Source organism: Phodopus roborovskii, unplaced genomic scaffold, assembly GCF_943737965.1.
Source record: "Phodopus roborovskii unplaced genomic scaffold, PHOROB, whole genome shotgun sequence".
Taxonomy (NCBI): domain Eukaryota; kingdom Metazoa; phylum Chordata; class Mammalia; order Rodentia; family Cricetidae; genus Phodopus; species Phodopus roborovskii.
Genome location: NW_026126638.1, coordinates 1,559,046 through 1,579,492, shown reverse-complemented (window position 1 = coordinate 1,579,492; position 20,447 = coordinate 1,559,046). Strand labels below are relative to the sequence as shown.

At 48.6% G+C, this 20,447-nt stretch overlaps 1 protein-coding gene across 1 annotated transcript in view; it reads right to left on the bottom strand.

Moving 5' to 3' along the window:
• Vwf (von Willebrand factor) overlaps window positions 1-20,447 on the bottom strand; it is a 126,657-nt gene that overhangs the window by 52,904 nt on the left and 53,306 nt on the right. Inside the window, exons 15-20 of the mRNA XM_051173265.1 lie at window positions 19,517-19,757; window positions 13,543-13,637; window positions 12,343-12,503; window positions 5,288-5,391; window positions 3,819-3,957; window positions 1,717-1,851 (exon numbers count right to left, since the gene is read on the bottom strand). Of these exons, the coding sequence (XP_051029222.1) occupies window positions 1,717-1,851; window positions 3,819-3,957; window positions 5,288-5,391; window positions 12,343-12,503; window positions 13,543-13,637; window positions 19,517-19,757 (875 nt within the window). The remainder of the gene's footprint in view (window positions 1-1,716; window positions 1,852-3,818; window positions 3,958-5,287; window positions 5,392-12,342; window positions 12,504-13,542; window positions 13,638-19,516; window positions 19,758-20,447) is intronic.

Below are 20,447 nucleotides of genomic sequence, written 5' to 3'. Positions count from 1 at the left end.
CTGAGACCAAGAACCTGTCACTCTCCACAGACCTCTCCTGAGGAGCATGCCTCCCACCGGGATCCTCTTATCTGCAAATCTTATCTGCAAATCCCCAGCAGATCTGCTATCACCTCTCTGCAGGCTCACCACTACCACCTGTCCTGGAGAGAACTGAACTCTGAAATAGAGCTGACCCTGCTGGCTCCTAGTTGGCACACTTCCTAGAAACTTTTTCTTCCCTGTCTATAGAAAATGCACTTCCGGTCCCCAGCCATCAAGGGTGGGTATTAACAAAACTTTGGGAAGCAGGCAGAGGCCACGGGAGCAAATGAGCCTGGTCTTTGAAAGTCTGTAGTGCAGTACATATCCAAACCAGCTGAAGCTGATCTGTGACCCAGGAACAAGGAGCTACTGCAAACGTCGATTCTGGGGCTCCTTCGCACTCTACTGAGGCTTGACTCCAAGGTGGAGCCTAGACTTTGATGCTTAACCATTCCGTGAGCTGTGGAGATACAGGGTGGCTGCATCTGCTGGTTCTGCTTCTCTTCTTGTCAAAAATATGAACCTGAGAAGCTGAGGGTGTAGCTCGGAAGGACAGTGCTTACTCAGTACACCCAGGCCCGGGATCCATCCCCAGCACCACATGATCTTAAAAAAATCCTTAAAGTATAAAGTAACCAAAAAGCACCTCATAATGTCCCTTTAATAGATGCACACGTAGTAGCTCCCACATAGCGTTAGTTTTGCCTACTGGAGTTTCAGTTGATTACAAAAGGATTGAATGGGAAATTCCAGAGCGGTGATTAAGTCTCATATAACTTCCATCAGAACATATTGCAGCCATTGCTTTATTTTATTATTTGTCGACATTAATGCCTCATTCTCTCTCCTTTATACTCAAACATTATCATCTGTGATGGTTAGTTTTATGTCAGCTTGACGTAAGCTAAGGTCAACTAAGAGGAGGGACCTCAGCTGAGAAAATACCTCCATAAGATCTGGCTATACGGCATTTTCTTAATTGGTGATTAGTCAGGAAGGGCCCCGTCCATTGTGGGTGGTCCCTGGGCTGGTGGTCCTGGGTTCTATAAGAAAGCAGGCTGAGCAAACCATGAGGAGCAAGCCAGTAAGCATGGCCTCTGCAGCAGCTCCTGCCTCCAGGTTCCTGTCCTGTTTGAACTCCTCTCTTGACTTCCTTTGATGATGAACAGTGATATGGAAGTGTAAGCCAAATAAACCCTTTCCTCCCCTACTTGCTTTTGGCCATGGTGTTTCATCACAGCAATCAAAACCTTAACTAAGACATCACCCATAAGTATAATAGAACACACTGGGTTCTGTGCTGGCTGTGATTTCAGGCATCCACCAGGGGTTTTGTTCCTCTGTGGCTAAGAGGGGCCACTGTACATGGAAGGGAAACTCCTCCTGCCTGCCATGTTCTGCACCTCCCCCAGTCACCGCCTCCTCCCATACACAGGCAGAGATTACTGTCCACCCTTTCCCACACACGTACCCACACTGGAACCACAATGGGCTCACACTATCTGTATTGGTCTGCCAATTGCTCTGCTCACAGGATAACATGTCAGGACCAGCTGGCACTGCTGGACATTGTTCTCCACAGGGGCTGCACATTCTACCAGCCCAGTTCTAATTGAACACGTGGTAAACACTCCCGATAAACAGAGGGACAAGAAAGGAACATACGGGTTAGGGGGAGAAACTGGCGCTTACCTCTCCATCAAACAGTTCAATCTCCCCTCCTTCCACGAGGATGGTGACCCGCTTCTTACACTTCACTGAAGGATAACTGCACCCCTCATTTCCTACCAGGATCCGAAAGGTCCCGGGGTTATCGCCACAGTAATCCTGGGGAAAGAAGGCACCAGGAGGGGAAGGTTATCCGTCCCCCAGACCAGAAGATGATATCGTGACCTCTGGGGTCTTTGAATACATGTCACAGAATATGGTCATATGTGCTGTGTACATGGGGGGAAAGGGGATATATCTACAGGTAAACTCTCAGGAGTCCAACATCAGCCCTCACAGATGAGCCTGGTGCTCATAGTCAGTGCAGTGGCACCGTAATGAACATAAAGTGGAACAGGGAAGCTAAAGGAGTCAGCATGTATGTCCACATACAAATACATATATAAACATACACCTACCAGTGCATATAAAACACAAGCAAATGCACATATTCATATATACTCTCACATGCATATATGTACTCATATACACACATATCCATGTGTACACATATATACATGTACCTACACAGTCATATAAGAAACATGCATAAACACATACATATCGCAAGTAAACATGTATATACAGGCACATACCTGTACACATATATATATGTACACACACATACTTATAAATGTATATGTGTTAATGTGCATCCATATATATACATGCATACATACACATACATACATACATACATACATACATACATACATACATACATGTACTCACACACAGAGATACAGAAAACACAGCCCGGCCGTCTGTAAGGGTAGTATTAGTCCACTCCCTGGCACTTTTGGGTGAACATGGTTTGAGCTGGTTCCCGGTCACACAGGTTAGAAGTGGAACAAGGCTGCAGGTATTGGCTTGTTTCTGTCACCAGCTGGCTTTGCAAAGGACAAAGCCAAGTTTGCTGATGCCTCCCACAGGGAGGGCCCCAGGAGAGGGAAGAAGATAAAAGTGAGAAAGGAAAACAAGCACCAGAGGGGCTTCCTGAAAACAGGGTTGCTCTGGAAGGTCTGCCCACCACAGGGTACTGGGGAGTAGGTAATGCCACTCCTGGATCCATTGCTTCTAGAAACTGATTGATAGACTGACCCTTGAAGATGCTAAGGCGAAGAGCATGTCGGGGAGCTCAGGGGAGCACAGCCAGCTCAGAAGCATCAGGAGAGGTGTTTCAAGGTGTGAAAGCACTATCCCCCAACACACCATCTTCCTGGGCCAGCTGGGAGAAGCCAGCCTGACTGCTGGCTAGGAAGGTCCCACCCCTTCCTAGCATGTTCTGCCCGTAGTGACCCTGGTTACCAGTCATGCCTGACACACAGGTCTGCAACCCCGTCTCTGGCTTTGAAGTCCTACCTTCAGATCACTCCAAGCTGCTACCGCCCCCAGAGAATGGACACCAAGGAGCTGCATCAATTCAATGTGTCACAGAGCACACAATGCACAACTCAAGGAAAGCACTTGTTCTCAGTGATGAAACATCTGGTGTCAGCCAGCAAGAAAACTCACAGCCAGCGGCCCATGAGGCAGGGATAGGGAGGCACAGCAGCTGGCAGGGACTCAGCAGCCAGGATAACCTAGGTTCTTCCCGCTGCACTGAATGGCATCTGTGACGCCAGCCTGCCCTCCTCACCATGTGAAACTGACCAGGTTGGAAAGAAAATGGTGGCAAGTTTCAGTAGGACCGCAGGTCAGGCAGTACACTCCAGGTGCAGGCAATCCCTCCTCGGCCCAGGGATACGTATAACAATAGACTATCGGGGAGGGTGAAATCCAGCCAGGATCCTGGCTTAGGCGTCCATCAAAATGAAGAAGCCGTCTTTCTCTAACCTGTGTCAGTGCTAAAATGGCCTGAGTCTGGTCTTACCCCACACCAAACCAGCTCAGAAAATGAAATCCTGTTCTTTAAAATGTTCCGGTCCTTCAGGCATCCTTTGGGGGATTAGAAAACGACTCTGACAAAACCAAATCCCAAAGGTCTTACTATAACTGAATGTGACCCCGAAACTCTCAGGCTGCAGCCAGCATGTGCTGCTGTTCCCTGCAGAAGGTGCCTCCTCTCTCCTTGCTCTCGGTCTCACCTGCACCAGAACGTACTGGCACTCCCCAGGGAACAGGTAGTTGAGTCCATCAAAGGTGATGTAGTGGGCCATGCCAATGGCAGAGCAAGTGGCATCACACACGAGGTCCGTGCAGTTCCACCTCCGATCCCGGCAGACACTAGGAAAAGCAATCAGGGTTACCTGTTTGTACCTGGGTGCCAGGGGCTCAGTCGGGTCGTAGGGAACGGGAACGAGGAGGCAGTGGAGGACAAGAATGCCTGTGGAAGGAACGTGGGCCTTACAGGCCTCGCACAGGGTCTGCAGGAGAAAGGGAGGTCATGCTGCTCTCTACTCCCAAGGAAGAAATAAATGTGTGGAGAGAAGTGGGTGTCCAGGGTGATCCCAGACACTGAAGAGAAAGCGGCAGTTGTCTAAGCCATCTGCCATGGACTCACTAAAGAGTGTGGTCTTGCCCTAAAAGCTACAGAGTGGCCGAGATTAGCCATTGGCTTGGTCACTGTATCACAGACAGACCAAAAGAGGTCTCAGCTGGGACATTCTGAGGCTGGAAAATGGAGTGGGTGTGCGAGTCTGCCAGCAGCAGTTTTGTGTGTGGTTACGTGTTTATTTCTATATCAATTTGCTGGCCACATGTCCCACCCCTCACTGCCCTTAACCAGAGCTGATCCAGGGAAGCCCACTCATGCGTCAGAGGCGGTGAGCTCAGACCTCAGGCGCTCATCCCCTCCCCCACCTCTGTCCACATGGGCCCCTCAGATTGTCTATGCCCCAGAGTGAAAGGCGGGGTGAGTGGAAAGGAGCCTTGAAGGACAGCCAAAGAAGGCAGAAGCAAACAACCACTGCCTCCTCATCCTCAGAACACCCGTGGGGAGAGATGGGCCTTGAGATCCAGCCTTCAAGAAGAACAAAATATGCCGTTTGCATGGTGGAACCCAGAGATCATCATGTTAAGCGAATTAAGCCAGCCTCAGAAGGACAATTGCCATGTTTTCTCTCGTATGCAGGGTCTAGATTTATTTAAAAGATGCAAAAGTATAAGGGGGACTATTTGAGGGAGGGGACGGGACAGTAGGAGCAGGGAGAGGGATAAGAGGTGACAGAGGAAAATTTATGAGCAAAGTACATTACATGCATGTATGTAAATGTTGTAATGAAATCGTTACCTTGCACGGTTAATAAAAACAAATAAGAAAGAAAAAAGAAAGAGGGTTGAGAGGACCTTTCAGCACCCTCCTCCAGCCTGGTCACTGTGAGCCTCTGCAAAAGTAGATCCTCTGAGAACGGAATTGCCCATCTGTAGAGAGCAGGTGCATGGCTGAGCTGAGCAAAGTGACAGGAAGGGGCATTTCACAGATGGGGATTCAGAGACGGAGTCAGGAGAAGAGCATTCAGGTTCCCAAGGGTGTGAGGACAATTGTCACAAGCCCTGTCCCGCACAGACCCTCACACCACCTGGATGGCTGGGCAGGGTCTCCCCAGAGCCTTACCAAGTGTTGCAGCCGATCCTCACTGTGTCTCCTGGGGCATACTCTTGGCCCTGGTGGAAGCAGGGGCACCGCTCCAAGGCCACACACTTGTTTTCATGCCGGACCTACAGGAAAAGAACTCAAATGTCCCATGTGTCACAGGAACTGACATCAGGCACTGCTGAGGGTGTCCCGTGAGCCCAACCTGAAGACAGAGACTGAGCCCAGGGCAACCTCAGCAACAAACTAGCCAGGGCAGAAGCCAACAGCAGGCTGGGTATTGGCAGACACAGGTGCCTTCCTGTCTCCCTGTCAACCAAAGACACAACTGCCTCTGCCCTGCTGGGTGACATGACATGGGACACGTTTGCAAAGACTTCAGGAACCCTGGCAGTGCAGATCCCAGACCCAGCCATGCCACACAGAGGGTGTCTCCGGAGGACATGGGAGTTATGGATGGAGACAAAGGAGAATTACTTGCCAGTGAGCTGGAAAGGGAAAGGGGAAAAGAGTCGAGTGTTCAGAGGCAGGCAAATGATGCTGTTCTGAAGGGGTCCCAGGAGCCGGTTTGCTGTGGGGTGTGGAAGGTCCATCACAGGGCTCTCAATGAGGTGAGCAATGCTACCTACCTAAGCCGTTAGTTTTTCAAATGGGAGGGAAACCCACGCATGTGATCCCAATTTCACGTGTATGTCATGCAGATTTTGTTGTTAACCAAAGCTAGAAGAAGGGAGGTTGCCTCCAGGTAGCGAGCTGTGAGTTAAAGGAGCTCCGGCCTTATTCTCCTTTTGAGTTTTAAATTTTTTCCCCAAATGATTTTTGATGAGGGGATGTTATATTTATAATAAAAAATGTTTAATGAGAACTAATAAGCATTTAGTGCCCTGGAGGAGAGACTGAGGACTAGGCAGGTGACATAACAAAGTCTAGCTAAAAGTGTGTCTAAGACACACATATCAGGTGACCCTCCTCCCAAGGTCACCTTTTCCAGCCCTGATGCTCTGACATGCTATCCACAGAGGTACCGTCCCTCGCCATCTCAGGAAGTGATTCTGTAACGTGCTACACATTCTGAGTCTGCTAGGGACAAGTGGGTGGAGAAAGAAACCAGATCTGCTGGCTCAATGGGCCTCAGAAGCACGGCTAAGCCCACCCGGACCCCATCACCATGATCCATTGCCACCTCAACCAAGAAGCAGCCTTGGATACCTGCACTGGCGGGACCTCGCCTGGGATGTGATACAATGCACTTTGATCATATATTCTCCAGTTAGCCCCTTTTATCCCTTGGGAGCTCCTAGGTGAAGGCCCTCAGCTGCCAGGCCCCAGAACTACCTAGCTAGCAGGCAGAGGTACCCATTCTAGATGATTCTCACTTCAGTGATTTGGTGAACTCCCCTGCAAGCTTGAGTTCCTAGACCTCCAAATTAAACTAAGCCCTAGGAGTATGTGTGTGAAAAGGATTTCCACATCAGAATCATAGGCTAAAATTGTGTATGCACACAGAGGTGTGCTGGGAAATGGAAAGAATACTATTCTCCACTTAGCACCACATCTGTCAGCCTCAGGAGTCGTCCCCAAGTCCTATATCCTCTGAATATTGGTCCAAACACACCAAGCTGAAAATATTGGCCTCACTCATTCCAAGAACAATTATGAGGCAAAAAAAATTTCTTTGTCACCCTTCTCTGGAAATTCCCCTTTACTCCTCACCACACGTGAACGCCATGGAGATCCGGTATCCCACACATTTGCCTTCACCTCTCCTCGATGGCTCTACTCCATCAGTAGTCACAGCTCAGGGTATCAAAGTTCAAACACATGTTGATTAGGAGGAGAGCAATCTGGCCAGGTAACTCACACTAACATGAGAATGAGTCTTCCTGGGGCATTTACCATGTTGGTTGGTTGGTTGGTTGGTTGGTTGGTTTTCTTTTTTACAAAGTCTTGCTCCTTAACCAAAATGAGCATCTGCCCATCATATTTCAGCAAGCCTGGCTAGGTGAATAGAGGAAGTATTTTTGATAGAGATAGGCTTTCTTGGATCCCATAAACATTTATAACTTGATAAAGCTCTCACCTAACAGTCACAGAGGCCCATGACATTTCTGGTGCCCAAAAAGGAAGCTCACTCCAGAGGGGACTCTGTATCTTGGATCTAGTTTTAAAAAGAATTGTCTGTATCTTTCAATCCATCCAAAGACCAGCAGCATAGCACCCTTCACAGTGGCAGGACGTTCCCCAGTGCCCGCAGAACCAGGTACCAATCTGAAAGATGCTACGTTTCAAAGGATAAATCACCATCTCCCGGACAACATGCTACACTTTCCTCAAAGGCCTAATACCTGCAAGCCTTAGAGTTGGAGGACCAGAAGGGTTGAAGAGTCCTACTTCTGCTCAAAGCTCCTACAAAGAGCCTCAGCTGTGGCTGACACAGGGCCAGGACCATGAGCTGTGCTCTGCTGCAGACTAGTGGCAAAGTTAGGTAATATCCTGATGAAAGGGAGTGGCAGAACCAGGCAAAAGCTTCAGGAGTATTTTTCAACTAAAGTAAAAGGAAGATCCTGGGCTATCTAGTAAATTTCAGACCAGCCCGGACTACAGAACAAAACCTCTCTTAAAAATTCAAAACAATCAATAAAAGACTTGGAAGCCCTTTACCACCACGCATGTTTATCTCCATGAACTTACTATGACAGTGGCCACTAGAACAGCACCTACAACAGTACCTCAAATGTCAATGAGCATCTGTCTTCTCTACCTTTCCCTCCAAATCCTTCTAACCCAATTTTACAGGTGAGGAAATGAAGATGCCTGTAAGGGGACCCTGAGAAGAGCAGGCAGGGACAGTCTACTGCCTGTGGGTGGGACAGGCCTTTGCTCTGAGCAGGTAGGTGCCAGGCCTGGGACTCTGGAAAGAGAAGGCCTCCCTTCTTGCCTCCAACATCTTGTTTCTAGGCTTAGACCGGTCATGGACATTCCTTAAAGGAGGAAATGTGGTTTTTAGGTGAGGACAATGGCCACTCAGAGAGAGGCCAGTGCCAGAGCTGACCTGTGACAATGAGAATGCAGAAACAGACTGCAATGTCAGGTCTGTCATGTGTGATGGAAACTGCCTGGAGCCTGTACTTTTTGTGGGTTGTTTTGTTTTTTGGTTGTTTTTTTTTGTTTGTTTGTTTGTTTTGTTTTTGTTTTTGTTCGTTCAGTTGGTTGGTTGGTTTTTTTGTTTTTGGTTTTTTGTTTGTGTTTGTTTGTTTGTTTGTTTGGAGTGCTGGAGATGAGCCCAGGGTCCTTGAGGCAGTTTGAATGCGAAAAGTCCCCCATAGCTTCATCATTTTAATACCTGGCAGTAGAGCTATTTGGGAGAATTAGGAGGCGTGGCCTTGTTGGATGAGGGATGTCACTGGGGTTGGGCTTTAAGGTTTCAAAACCCCACAGCATTCTTAGCTCTTTCTCTTGCCTCCTACTTACAGGTAAGGATGTGAGCTCTCGGCTCCAGCTCCAGCACCAGCTCCTGCACCATGCCTGTCTCCTGACTGCCTGCCTCCTGCCTGCCTCCTGCCTGCTGCCTGCCTGCCTCCTGCCTCCTGCCTCCTGCCTCCTGCCTCCTGCCTCCTGCCTCCTGCCTCCTGCCTGCCTCCTGCCTCCTGCCTCCTGCCTCCTGCCTCCTGCCTCCTGCCTGCCTCCTGCCTCCTGCCTGCCTCCTGCCTGCCTGCCTCCTGCCTCCTGCCTGCCTGCTTGCCTGCCTCCTGCCTCCTGCCTGCCTCCTGCCTCCTGCCTCCTGCCTCCTGCCTGCCTCCTGCCTCCTGCCTGCCTCCTGCCTCCTGCCTGCCTCCTGCCTGCCTGCCTCCTGCCTCCTGCCTGCCTGCCTGCCTGCCTCCTGCCTGCCTCCCTCCCTCTCTGGTCTTGGTCATGGCATCTTTATCACAGCAATAGTCACAGCAATAGAACAGGAACTAAGACACACCCCCAACTCCTATCACTGCTTTTGTTGTTGTTGTTGTTGTTTCATTTTTCAGATAGTCCATTTCACTGTATTTACCAAAACGTTAGTCAACAACAGACTGGAAATGGAAGAAAACAGACCTTACACCATCCCTCCAGTGGCCAAGAAGAGAAGCTAACCTGCATGGTTTCTGAGACTGAGCCTTAATTCTTTACAAATACCACATTCATGGCTCTTACCACAATTTTGTAGAATTTTCTGGCACTTTTTAAGATGAGATCTCTAAGTCAGGCTGACTTTCAACAACACATATACCCAAGGATGGCTTTGAACTTCTCATCCTATTGCCTCTACCTACAGGCATGTACCACCACCACCCATTTCATGCTAGGGATTGAACCCATGACCTCCTGCTTGCAAGAAAAGCACTCTCCTATCTGTGTTCCCTCCCCAACCCCACTGTCTCACTTTTTAAAGAGTATTTTTGCATACATCTACCTTGCACCCATAGCCATCCAAAGGAGGAAGGCGGGCTGAGAACATGACAGAGGAGGCCTTTGGGACCCAGATAAAGATTGGATGACGATACAGAATCGGGGTGGTGGAGGAGTTATCTTATCCCCTGAACCCCACTCCTCCTTGGGTCTCTTTCTGTTCTCAGCAGATCTGTCTCCATTAGAAAGTGGCCTGTCTCCCCCCTGCGAGTCTTCAGAATGCAGAATCCCTGGCCCCTTGCTCAAACCCTTGGTATCATGCCATGGCCCTCCCTTGTCACTCGGATAGCAGGAGGGCGGCCCTGGGTGTGAGGTCTGCACCGTCAGAAGCACCCAGGCAAGATGTTCCCAGCTCCCTTTTCTTTGTGCTGTGGCCAGGAACACGTGCTGGGTGCTGCAGCCAGCACACCGAGCACACTTCATAAATTACACGGATTTCTCTACTCTGCTGAATCTGGCCCCAGCTATCTGCACATCAGTCAGCATGGTAATGAAACAGTTGTGAAAATAATCCAAGTTCTGCCAACAGAAGTTTTGTAAGGGGCCTCAGTTACAAGCATTTCTGAGAATATGTAGCAGGGGCTTCTAGATGACAATGGAGTGCCTTGCAGAATGTCTGCATCCTAGATCTGAGGTCATGTTCCCCACCCCAGACTGAGGGTCTAATGCCATTGTAGTTATTAATATGTAATGCTATTTGGATGCTTCCCTGCATGCGCACACATGTGCACACACACACGCACACATGCATACACGCATACACTTCATTTGAAGAAATGTTGACCCAGTATGACATGAGATGACATGACAGAGTGGTGTGCCTGTAGTTCTACTCAGGAGGCTGAGGCAGAAGGATTACTTAAGCTCAGCAGTTCGAGGCCAGCCTGGGCAACAAAATGAGGCATTGTCTCAATTTTTTTTTCATTTTTAACATAAAAATAAATTAAACAGTTCCTGACGTTGGCATAATCCCAAAGACCTTTTTCTTGCCTAACGCTTCTCTCATATCAAGATTTTCCCTCTAGAAACACCATGGGGACAAAGCTGTGAGACACTCATAGTGAGACCTTATCTCTGGGGTTCTTACTCCCTGCTGGTTGCTCAGACCTGGGGCTGAGTCTCCTCCTCTTGTAGACCCATAGTCATCCTGCTCTTACAGTGTGAGCTGCACTGTGCAGTGTAAGGGCCAATTTCTACCTCTCCACTAAAAGAAGATGGTTCTAGAAGCCTCGGGGGAGAAGACAATGGGGAACACCCTAGGGAGAAGTAATAGAACGCTCCATTTGGGAGAGGGGGCTAGAAAGGAAGTAGGAACAGGGCTTCTATCCTGCCAGGCCTCAGTGCCCAGCCTCCCTGAGGACAAGGAATAAGTTTTGGTTTCCATGACAGAACACCCACAGCTCCTCAGGCGGTGCCCTGGGCACCATCAATACACACTTAAGCTTTCCTCCCCACTTCCTCACTGACTGCTACAGCTTAGTCTCCATCCCCCACTACACACTTAGTGTGAGAAAGGGGAGTCAGAAGCAACATAAAAACAGGATGCACTTGAAAAGGAAAAGTCCAGAAATTGCACTCTTCAAGGTGCTGACAGTAATATATGTCTAATATATTTGATATAAAATTGACCTAATAGTAGCAGGATGGAGGTCAGAAGGCTTGGGCAGGTCCCAACCATTGCCACCAGTTCTGGAGGATATAAGGAGGAGCCAGGTGGTAGCAAACAAGCATTAGACCTGTGTATCCTTCAGGGACATTTACAGCCCCAGAACTAGAATCAAGGGACACATGGGGCTAGCCACGACCTCAAGTCATTCTACAGAGTCAGAAAACAAAGCTTAAGAGTAGGGAAGCCACCGCTTTCTTTTGATGTGGCAGAGACACTTTCTTGGTTGTGGTTTTATTGTCAACTTGACACAATCTCAAGTCACCTAGGGAAAGGGAACAATCATACTGACACATGGGCATATCTATAAGGTGTCATCTTGATTGATAATTGATTGATAATTGATGTAGGAGGGCCCAGACCACTGTGAGTGATACCATCCATAAGCAGGAAGGCCCGAGTTACACACAAAAATTAGCTAAGCCTGAGCCAAAGAGAGAGGGGAGGGTGAGCAGACTTCCTCTGCGGTTTCTGCTTGAGTTCCTCCTGCCCCGACTCCCCTCTGACCTTAAAGTGTAAGGTGAAATAAACCCTTTCCACCCAAAGTTGCTTTGGGTCATGGTGTTTACCACAGCAACAGAAAGCAAACTAGAACAGACATCAACACCTTCCCTTGAAAGAGAAAGTTACAGACAAGTATATGTAGATCACACTCCCCTGCAGTGTAGATGGAATGTTACCCTTGGGGAAATTCTAGTAGAAATGTCTGCTTAGACATGTATTTTATGTAAATAGTTGCTCTGCTTCCTAGGGCAGTTCTGTGAGCCCAGATCATCTGTGTGTGTCCAATCGCATCAGGATCAACCTCAGCTACTCTCCTCCCAAATCTCTCCCTGGACTTGGTGGTTGAATCTTCCCCTCATCCCCATCCCTGTCTCTTCCTCTCTCTGTCTCCATAGCCACCTCATTCTCATCTGCCTGCAAGGAAATGGATGGGAAGATGATCTTTCCCCCATGCAGGGTGGCTCACCATGCCTGGGGGGCAGAGGCAGCCAGACACACAGCCCATGCTCATGCACTCCAAGTCATAGTTCTGGCACGTCTTGGCACACTCCAGTCCTTGAGCCCGTGGGTTGTCAGCAGGACACACCAGCTTGACCATGGGTGGCCGACAGGCCAGGCTCCTTTTGCCTTGAGAAAGGAAAAGAGATAGTGAGCAAAGCCATGTTAGGTAACCCTTCTGCACTGCCCTGTAGCTCCCAGGTGCCATCACCCTGGGAGACTCAGAGCTGCCCATGTCCAAGACCAGACACTGCCCAGCTGACAGTGCACTCCAGCCCTGAGCCAGGGCCTCCATGTGAGATCAGACTGCAACCTTATCCATCGCAATGCTTTGGGCCAAACTGCTGCTGTTTTGTCGACCCCAGATGTCACCTGATGGCCTTCATCCCACATCCCTCTTGACTGCTCTCACTGTTTGCACTGAACCAAAATGCATTGTGGAAAGTTCCAGACTAAGGCTTAAGAACACACAGGTGAAGGTACCAAAATGCAGCATGGTGGGACCCAGTGGGACACTTATAAAATAGTTACAAGTCATGGAGGGAAAGGCCATCAGCCATGGGGACTCTTAAGAGGCTTTTGCTCTAAGGTCAGCCTCTCGGTAAAGATGGTGGCATCACAATGTGCCACCGCTGACTCTCCTCACCCTCCCTCCCTGTTTTTCCACTGTACGTTTTTACAGATTTGCCCCCAATCCCTTCTGTGTCTTGTCAAGCAGTACAGCAACTGTTCAGCACCTCAACCCAGAAGCTGCTGGCCTGAACCCCTCTTCTTTCAGATCCAGCCGACAAGATTCCAAGGAGGCTTCTGCATCAGCACATCCACAGGAAACACGCCATTGGAGAACGCTATTCCCTCAACTAACCCCAGCTCCTCCCTGCACTCAGACTACCCCGGCCAACAGATCTCCCTGACTCTGCGAGTTCAGTGTTCTCGTTCTACACAGTAAAGTGCTGCTCGCCCCAGTCACGTGAGTTTACACGTGCAAAGATGTGTCTGAAAGTCACTCACACAAACAAAGGAGTCAAGGGATGCTGGGCAGAGCCACAGCCCTGTTTGAACACCTGCACACATCAGACAATGCAACTAGCTCTCTCCGCCTCGCACTCATGGAAAAGAGTCTAAGACGGAAGGGAAGAGAAAAGCCGTTCAGGGCAGCAGTACTCACTGCGGTGAGAGAAGGAGCTGCTGAGGACAATGTCTGGCAACAGGCTCCCCGGGCTGCCACTCGTGGTACAATGCATGAAGCCATCTTCGCAGTAACTGCAGAGAAGACACCCCACCTTCTGCTAGAGTTTTCTACATCCATTGCCCCTGTCCTCACCACCCACCCAGACCACTCACTCTGCTGGGACCATCAGGCCACCAAGTCCAGTGTGTCCCTTCAGGTTCTTTTCCTATGCGATGCCCCTTTGAACATTGTCACTGGCTACTCCATTCTCTTAGAGAATTAAAACAATCTCCATTGCATTCCCCCCTCTTGGCTCTCTGCTCCTTGTCAGCCTCAACTGTAGCTCACACCTCCCCTTGCCCCAGACATCCTGAGCTTTCTCTTCTACCCTGCCCCCATTCACACCCCAGCTCTCAGTACAGAAATGACTCATGCGCTTCCAGTGGAAATCCCCTTTGAGCCTCAGGCCTGTATATACAAATGTCTCCTCCATAGCCCCCTTTGGTGTCTCAAAGACACTGCAAACGCTGTGTTGGCACCAGACCCCAGGCTTCTTCCAAGGCTGATCTGTGGGCTGGTGTTCCCACTCACTCAATCCAACTCCCTCCCAGAACCTAAGCATCATCCCAGCTACTCTCTCCCTCATCCTCCACATCAGATCCACCACCACCCAGGACTTTGCCTCTGACACTTTGTTTCAATTCCTAAGTGCTTGTTACTTCTACTGAGCGTAAATGACATGCCATTGCCTCCTGCTTGAGCCATGCAAGTGTCTCCTAACTCATGTCCCTGCAGCTATTCTCAACTCTCTCCAAAATACTTCTCTTCAAGTCAAATATCTTTTCAAACCCTAACAATGACTGTGCCCACCCCTGCCTAAAATCCCTCAGGGGGATCCCTTCAGCAGATGTTCCAGTAAAAGGCAAACTCACGTGATCTGATCCCTGCCTTCCTCCCTCTTCTCCAGGTTAATGACCTTCTGTGAATCTTAAGGTGCATTGCTCTCTTTAAACTCTTATATACCATTTCCCGAAAATTAAGGTCACTTCTACTCAGGACACATAAGTGCACACATACGTGCATGCATGTGCACACACACACACACACACACACACAGGATCACAGGAGCACACAAACATATACACACATGAGCACACAAACATATACACACATGAGCACACAAACATGCAGGCATATCCACACAAACACACACAAAGTAGTTTTTTTTTTTTTAAGTTTTTGCACAGCAAAGAGTTAACTGAGTGACCCCCTCCCCCCTACAGAGCGGGAGACAAACTTTACCAGACACATCTGACAGAGTATGTAAAGAACCCCAAAACATTAAACAATAAGTGAACAAACAAACAATCTAAGAAACAAATGGGCCAAGAACTCGCAAATGGATCTTTTCAAAAGAAATACAAACATTCAGTAAATACACACACACAAAATGTTCAACCTCTGTAGCCACAAGAGAAAAAAATCTAAATCTAAACTACACTGAGAGCCCATCTCACCCCAGACAGCACAGCAGTGATGGTGATGCCAGGCAGGTACCTCCTACCTGTAGTCCTGGCCCTTGAGAAGCTGAGGCAAGAGGACCGCCTAGTTCATACGAGAGGCAAGTTGGAGCTAGAAACTGAGCTCCAAGCCGTCCCGAAACCCTGTCACCAAAGGCCGAAAGAACAGCAAACGTAGTGAAGACATGGAGAAAAAAGAATGTCTTCCCCACTGTTGGTGGGGGTGTGAATTAGCACAGCTGCTGTGAAAATAAAAAGGCATTGAGGCAGAAAGGGAACAGCTAGAGAAGAATGGGGGGGGGCAAGAAAGAGATGTGCATGTTCACAGTACAGTACTTATGAAAATGTCAGTCAGGCTCGGGACTTGGCACCATTAATATACACTAACAAAATGCTCTAAGAGACTCTAAAACATTGCTTAGAAGGCCTAGGTCAGTGGACACCCTTCACATTTGGATCAGAAGGCGTAGCAATGGGAAGGCAAGCGGCCTACAGACTGAATACATCCAACCCAAATCCCAACAGCAGTTTCTACAGAAACTAAGACTAGAATGTATGCAGCACTTCAAAGTCCCCTGAACAGCAAAACACTCTTGACAAAGAAAGAAAGCCGGAGGAGCCACAGTTTCTGGTTCCAAACCTATTGCAAAGCTACAGTAATTACAACAATGTGGACTGGCAGATGGACAGGTACACAGACCAGCTAAATAAACAGCTCAGGAGGCAGCAGCCGCCTAGACGGTCAATTGAATTTCTACACCAGTTGCCAAGACGTAGAAAAGCGTGTATGCGGTGCCGGGAAACTGGAGTTCCATCTGGGAAAGAATGAAGCTGGACCCTAACCCCACACCATATACAAACCGTGAGCGCCAAATGGATCAAAGATCCAAACGTCACTAAAGTCTTAGAAGGGATCGTCGGGGTAAATATTCATGACTTGGGATTTTTGGCACTGATTTCCTGGCTATAATACAGAACCATAAGGAATAAATTAAAAGAATAGATAAATTGATTATGTCAAAATTAAAGTATTTTCTGCCTAAAAAAGACACTAACAGGAGGACGGGGGGAAGAAGTCACAGAACGGAAGGGAACATTTGCAAGTCATATATCCAGGATTCACAAAGATCTTTAATAACTCAATAACAAAATAAATGAACTACCCAATTCAAAGCTGGCTGAAAGACACAAGTAAATTCATTTAAAAAAAAAAAAACTACAAATAGCTAGTGAGCACATGAAAAGATACTCAAGATCATTAAAGACATGCAAATCAAAATCACAGTGAGATGCCACACCACACCTAGTAAGATAACCATTAGAAAGGAGGAAGCTTGGGAGATGGCTCCGTGGGTAGAGTGCCCTGCTATATAAGCATGAGGGCCTACATTTGGAACCCCAGAACCTATGTAAAGGCAGACACAGTAGCACACCTGTAATCCCAATGCACCCATGGAGAGACTGGGGGAGAAGATAGAAGACTCCTCAGAAAGAGCTCACTGTCCAGCTAGTAGTAGTAAACCACAGGAGACTCTGTTTCAAATAAGATGGAAGGGAACAACTGCCCCATGAGACCTTCTCTGACCTTCACACATGTGCTGTAACACAGATGCACCTGTACTCTCACACACATGAGAGAGATTTTGAAGAAGAGGAGGAGGGAGAGGAAGAGGGGAGAGAGAGGAAAGGGAGGAGAGGGGGGCGGATGAAGAGAAGGAAAGAAGGGAAAGCAGAGGTGCCAGGGAGGCTGCAGAAATGATTAGTCTGGTCCATGGCTGGTGGGAATTTCAATGCTGAGGACTCGGTGGAACAAGAGTTTAGTAGTTCTTTGAAAAGGTAAAAAGAATTACTACATGGCCCAGCAATTGCAGTCGTGGATATATATACCATCCCCCAAATCTGAAAGCACACCGATACCTAAACACCAATGTTTCATGGCAGCACTACTCACAACAGCAAAAAGGCAAAGCAGCCAGTGTCTACCAAAGATGAATGGATAAGCAAGATGTAGCATGTACACACATTGGGACACCACTCGGCCAGTAAAGGGACGGGACTGGCGTATGTGCAGCAACAAGAGTGAACTTGAAAACAATAATGTATGTGAAATAAGCCAGGCAAAAGAAAAGGATGAGTGTTCGATGCTTCCACTCATAAGATACCGAAAGTAACCACATTCTTAATGGAAAAAGTCAAGTGGCTATTACTAGGCTGGAAAGCAATGAAGAATTACTATTTAATAAACAGTTTCTTTCAGGAACATAAAAGTTCTAGAGATAGGTGGGGAGGAGTTGGTTGCACAATGTGTGAACATACTTAATGCCACTGGTACACCTAAGAGGATTAAATGGCTGGTTCCGAGTCTTTTTTAAAATTTTACCATTTTCATGAGTCTGTATGTGTGTGCATGTTCTGCATGTATGTCCACACATTTATGTGGGTGCATGCGCATATGTGTGTGCATGTTGATGTTGGGAATCATCCTTGTTTGCTCTTCTTATCCACTGAGGCAGCATTGTTCAGTCAAGAGCTCTTCAACATGGCTGGCCCTTCTAGCTAATTTCATCTGGAGATCCCGCTCCTGACTTCTGAGCTGCAATTTCTACTCAGCATTTACTTGGGCTCTGGGGATCCCAACTCCAGTTCTTAGACTTGCACAGCAAGCACTTCGATTGCTGAGCCATCTTCCAAGCTCATCATTTTACATCTTTCTTAGCATAATTTTAAAAGAAAATAGAGAGCAATTTGCTGAGGGGTGAAGCAAGCCTTGCTTTCTCACTAGTGTTGTAAGGTCCCAGAGGGAAACAGTTGAAAAGCATTACCAGACAATCCTTTGATGGGGCTAAGGCCAAAAGATCCAGCCAACAGTGGGTATTGTGACCATCTGCCTTCTGTGTCTCTGGGATCCACAACCACAAAGTCAAGCAGTCGTGGATGGAAAATATTCAGGAGAAAATCATGTCAGACAGGCCTTGTTCGCTGTACTGCCTAAGCAGAGCAGTGCGACTAGTAGTCACAGCACTTGCTGCGTAGGTGTCGAGCGCCATCTAGAGATGATTTAAGCACACAGGAGGGTCTGCAAGGGCCATGTGCATCTATGGATGTTGGTGCCTAAGTGGGCCTAAGCCAAAACCCTATGATCATGTTTTTCCTTGTATTTCTTTGACAGTGCATTTCCTGGCTGCTCACCTTTCATCCCTGCCCTAGAATCCTTTTTCTCCTCCCTGCCTCTGAGCAGCCCCCACACTCTGGATGTGGTCCTCTCCTGCTCTCTGGTCCATGGCTCCTAATGACTCCCTGAACTGCAGGGGTTCTCAAATTCCATCCCCCATAAATTAGGCTATGGGGTTCATTCATCCATCCAGATGTCCTCTTGGAAACTCAGTCAGCAAGGCCAGCATCTCCACTGCACTTCTAGGGAGCACTCTGTCCCTTCTAGGGAGCATCTGCTGTCCCCATCCTGAGGCAGTCAGGTTCAGAGTCCTGAGCACCTGAAGGGCCATCCCCTGCCCTCCAGCACCCGCTGGTCCAGTCATACCTCCAGAGGCCCTAGCTTCAGGCCTCTCCATTCCCTATGACTGCTTGCTCTGGAGCCTAACAATCTTCACATCAGTGTTATCACATTTCCCCACATTCTCCAGAACCCACTCCCTGAAGCTACACTTTGCCTTTGTTCTCTGTTTAAAGCCATTCTAAGAGCCCCAAGCCTGCTGCATAAGAATCGGTCCTCCTGTTTAGTTTAACAGACCCTGACCCTGATCCCACCCTGACCGCAGGAGAGGTGGAGGAACCCCACCTATGGATGGGGTCAGTGCCCAGCTCGTGGGGGTTGGGTTAGCCTCAAGGGACTGCATGCGTTACTGGGAGAAAAGGGGTTAAAAAGTGAAGCCACTTCATGTACTGTACATGTCTCACACATGCCATGAGACCCTCTCCAGATGCAGATACTCAAACCTGGACATTTCTTTCAGCCTCCAGAACCAGAATCCAAAAGAAACTTCCTGTTCTATAAAAGATCCAATCTCTGATATTCAGTTAAACCAACTCAAAACACACTAACAGCAAAGCACCACGGACACGAAGCTGCTATAATTTTCTCATCCAAGCGCCTGTGGACACTAGAAAGGAACTCTGAGGAGGGGACAGGGGGCACCTCCATTCTCCATCCTAGAAAAGGAAGGTGAGGCTGAGCATATGAGAGCAGTAAAGCTCAAGAACGTCTAAAGTCGGCATGGAGATGTCAGTGTCTATATATGGGCACCAAAACCTGGAGGACTCTCAGACCTTGGTATGCAAGTCTGGACAAGTCACTTCCCTTTGAGGCCTCAGTTTACCCATCCGTGGAAAAAGGGATTTGAAGAACCATTTTCCTGACCAGTTCTGCTATCAAGGAAGCCATCACTGTCCTCCAGGCATTCAGGCTTACAGCCTGGCTGGCTGTCTGCACTTACCACATGGTATGATGGTCTGAGAAGATATCTGCAGGCTGGAAGAGCTCACCATCATAGTAACAGGGACACTGAGCCTTGGGCACACAGTCCCCTCTTTCGTCCTGGTAGAGCCCTGGGGGGCAGAAGCAGCCTTCAAGACAGACTTCATCACATTCCTCATCCGGATAGGAGAGGGAGCGGCAGGTCAAATTGCATGAGTTCCCACACTGCAGGTACACCTGGCCCTGTGGGCAGCCCAGCGCTGGAGACAGGAGATGGAGGAAGACATCAGATATGATATTGTACCTTACAGCTGTGGCCACTGCTGTAATCCATGCCCACTCTGAGCAAAAGTTTATCTTCAGGCGCAAAACTGTACATGGGGACTGGTAAGTCACAGGTGAACTTCCAGAAAACCAAGCCTAGGCTCTATCCTCTGGACTCCCAGCATTCCCTCCATCCCAGGCTGGAGGAGGGGACAGCGTGTCCCCTTCATCCCACCTTTCATCATTTGCTCCTCTCTTGCAGAGACTGCTCAGACTAGTGCAAGCTCATGAGACACCCTTCCTGACACAGGCACTGTTTTTCAAATGCGGAACACCAAGTATTTTCACCGCTGCTCCAACTACTGTCCCTTGCTTCCATCGGGGCGGCCACTGCAGTCTCCAGACACACCTGCCTCACCCTAAAAGTCAGAGTTCCAGCTATGTCTCTCTTCCAGACCGTGTGCCTCACACCCCTGCTCTGCTAACTTTTCTCCACCACAAATGCACCTTTGTAAAACTTTGGTCAAGAACACTACACCCTCCCCAGAGAGTGCTCTTCCACCGCCCCTGCCCTTCATCCCTTCACTCGGTGTGATTTCCGAGACAGGCCTCAAAAAGAAAGCTTCGAGATTCTGTCCCCCAATTGTCTGAGACCGGACGCTGGCCCAAATGTCCCCAGAGGAACA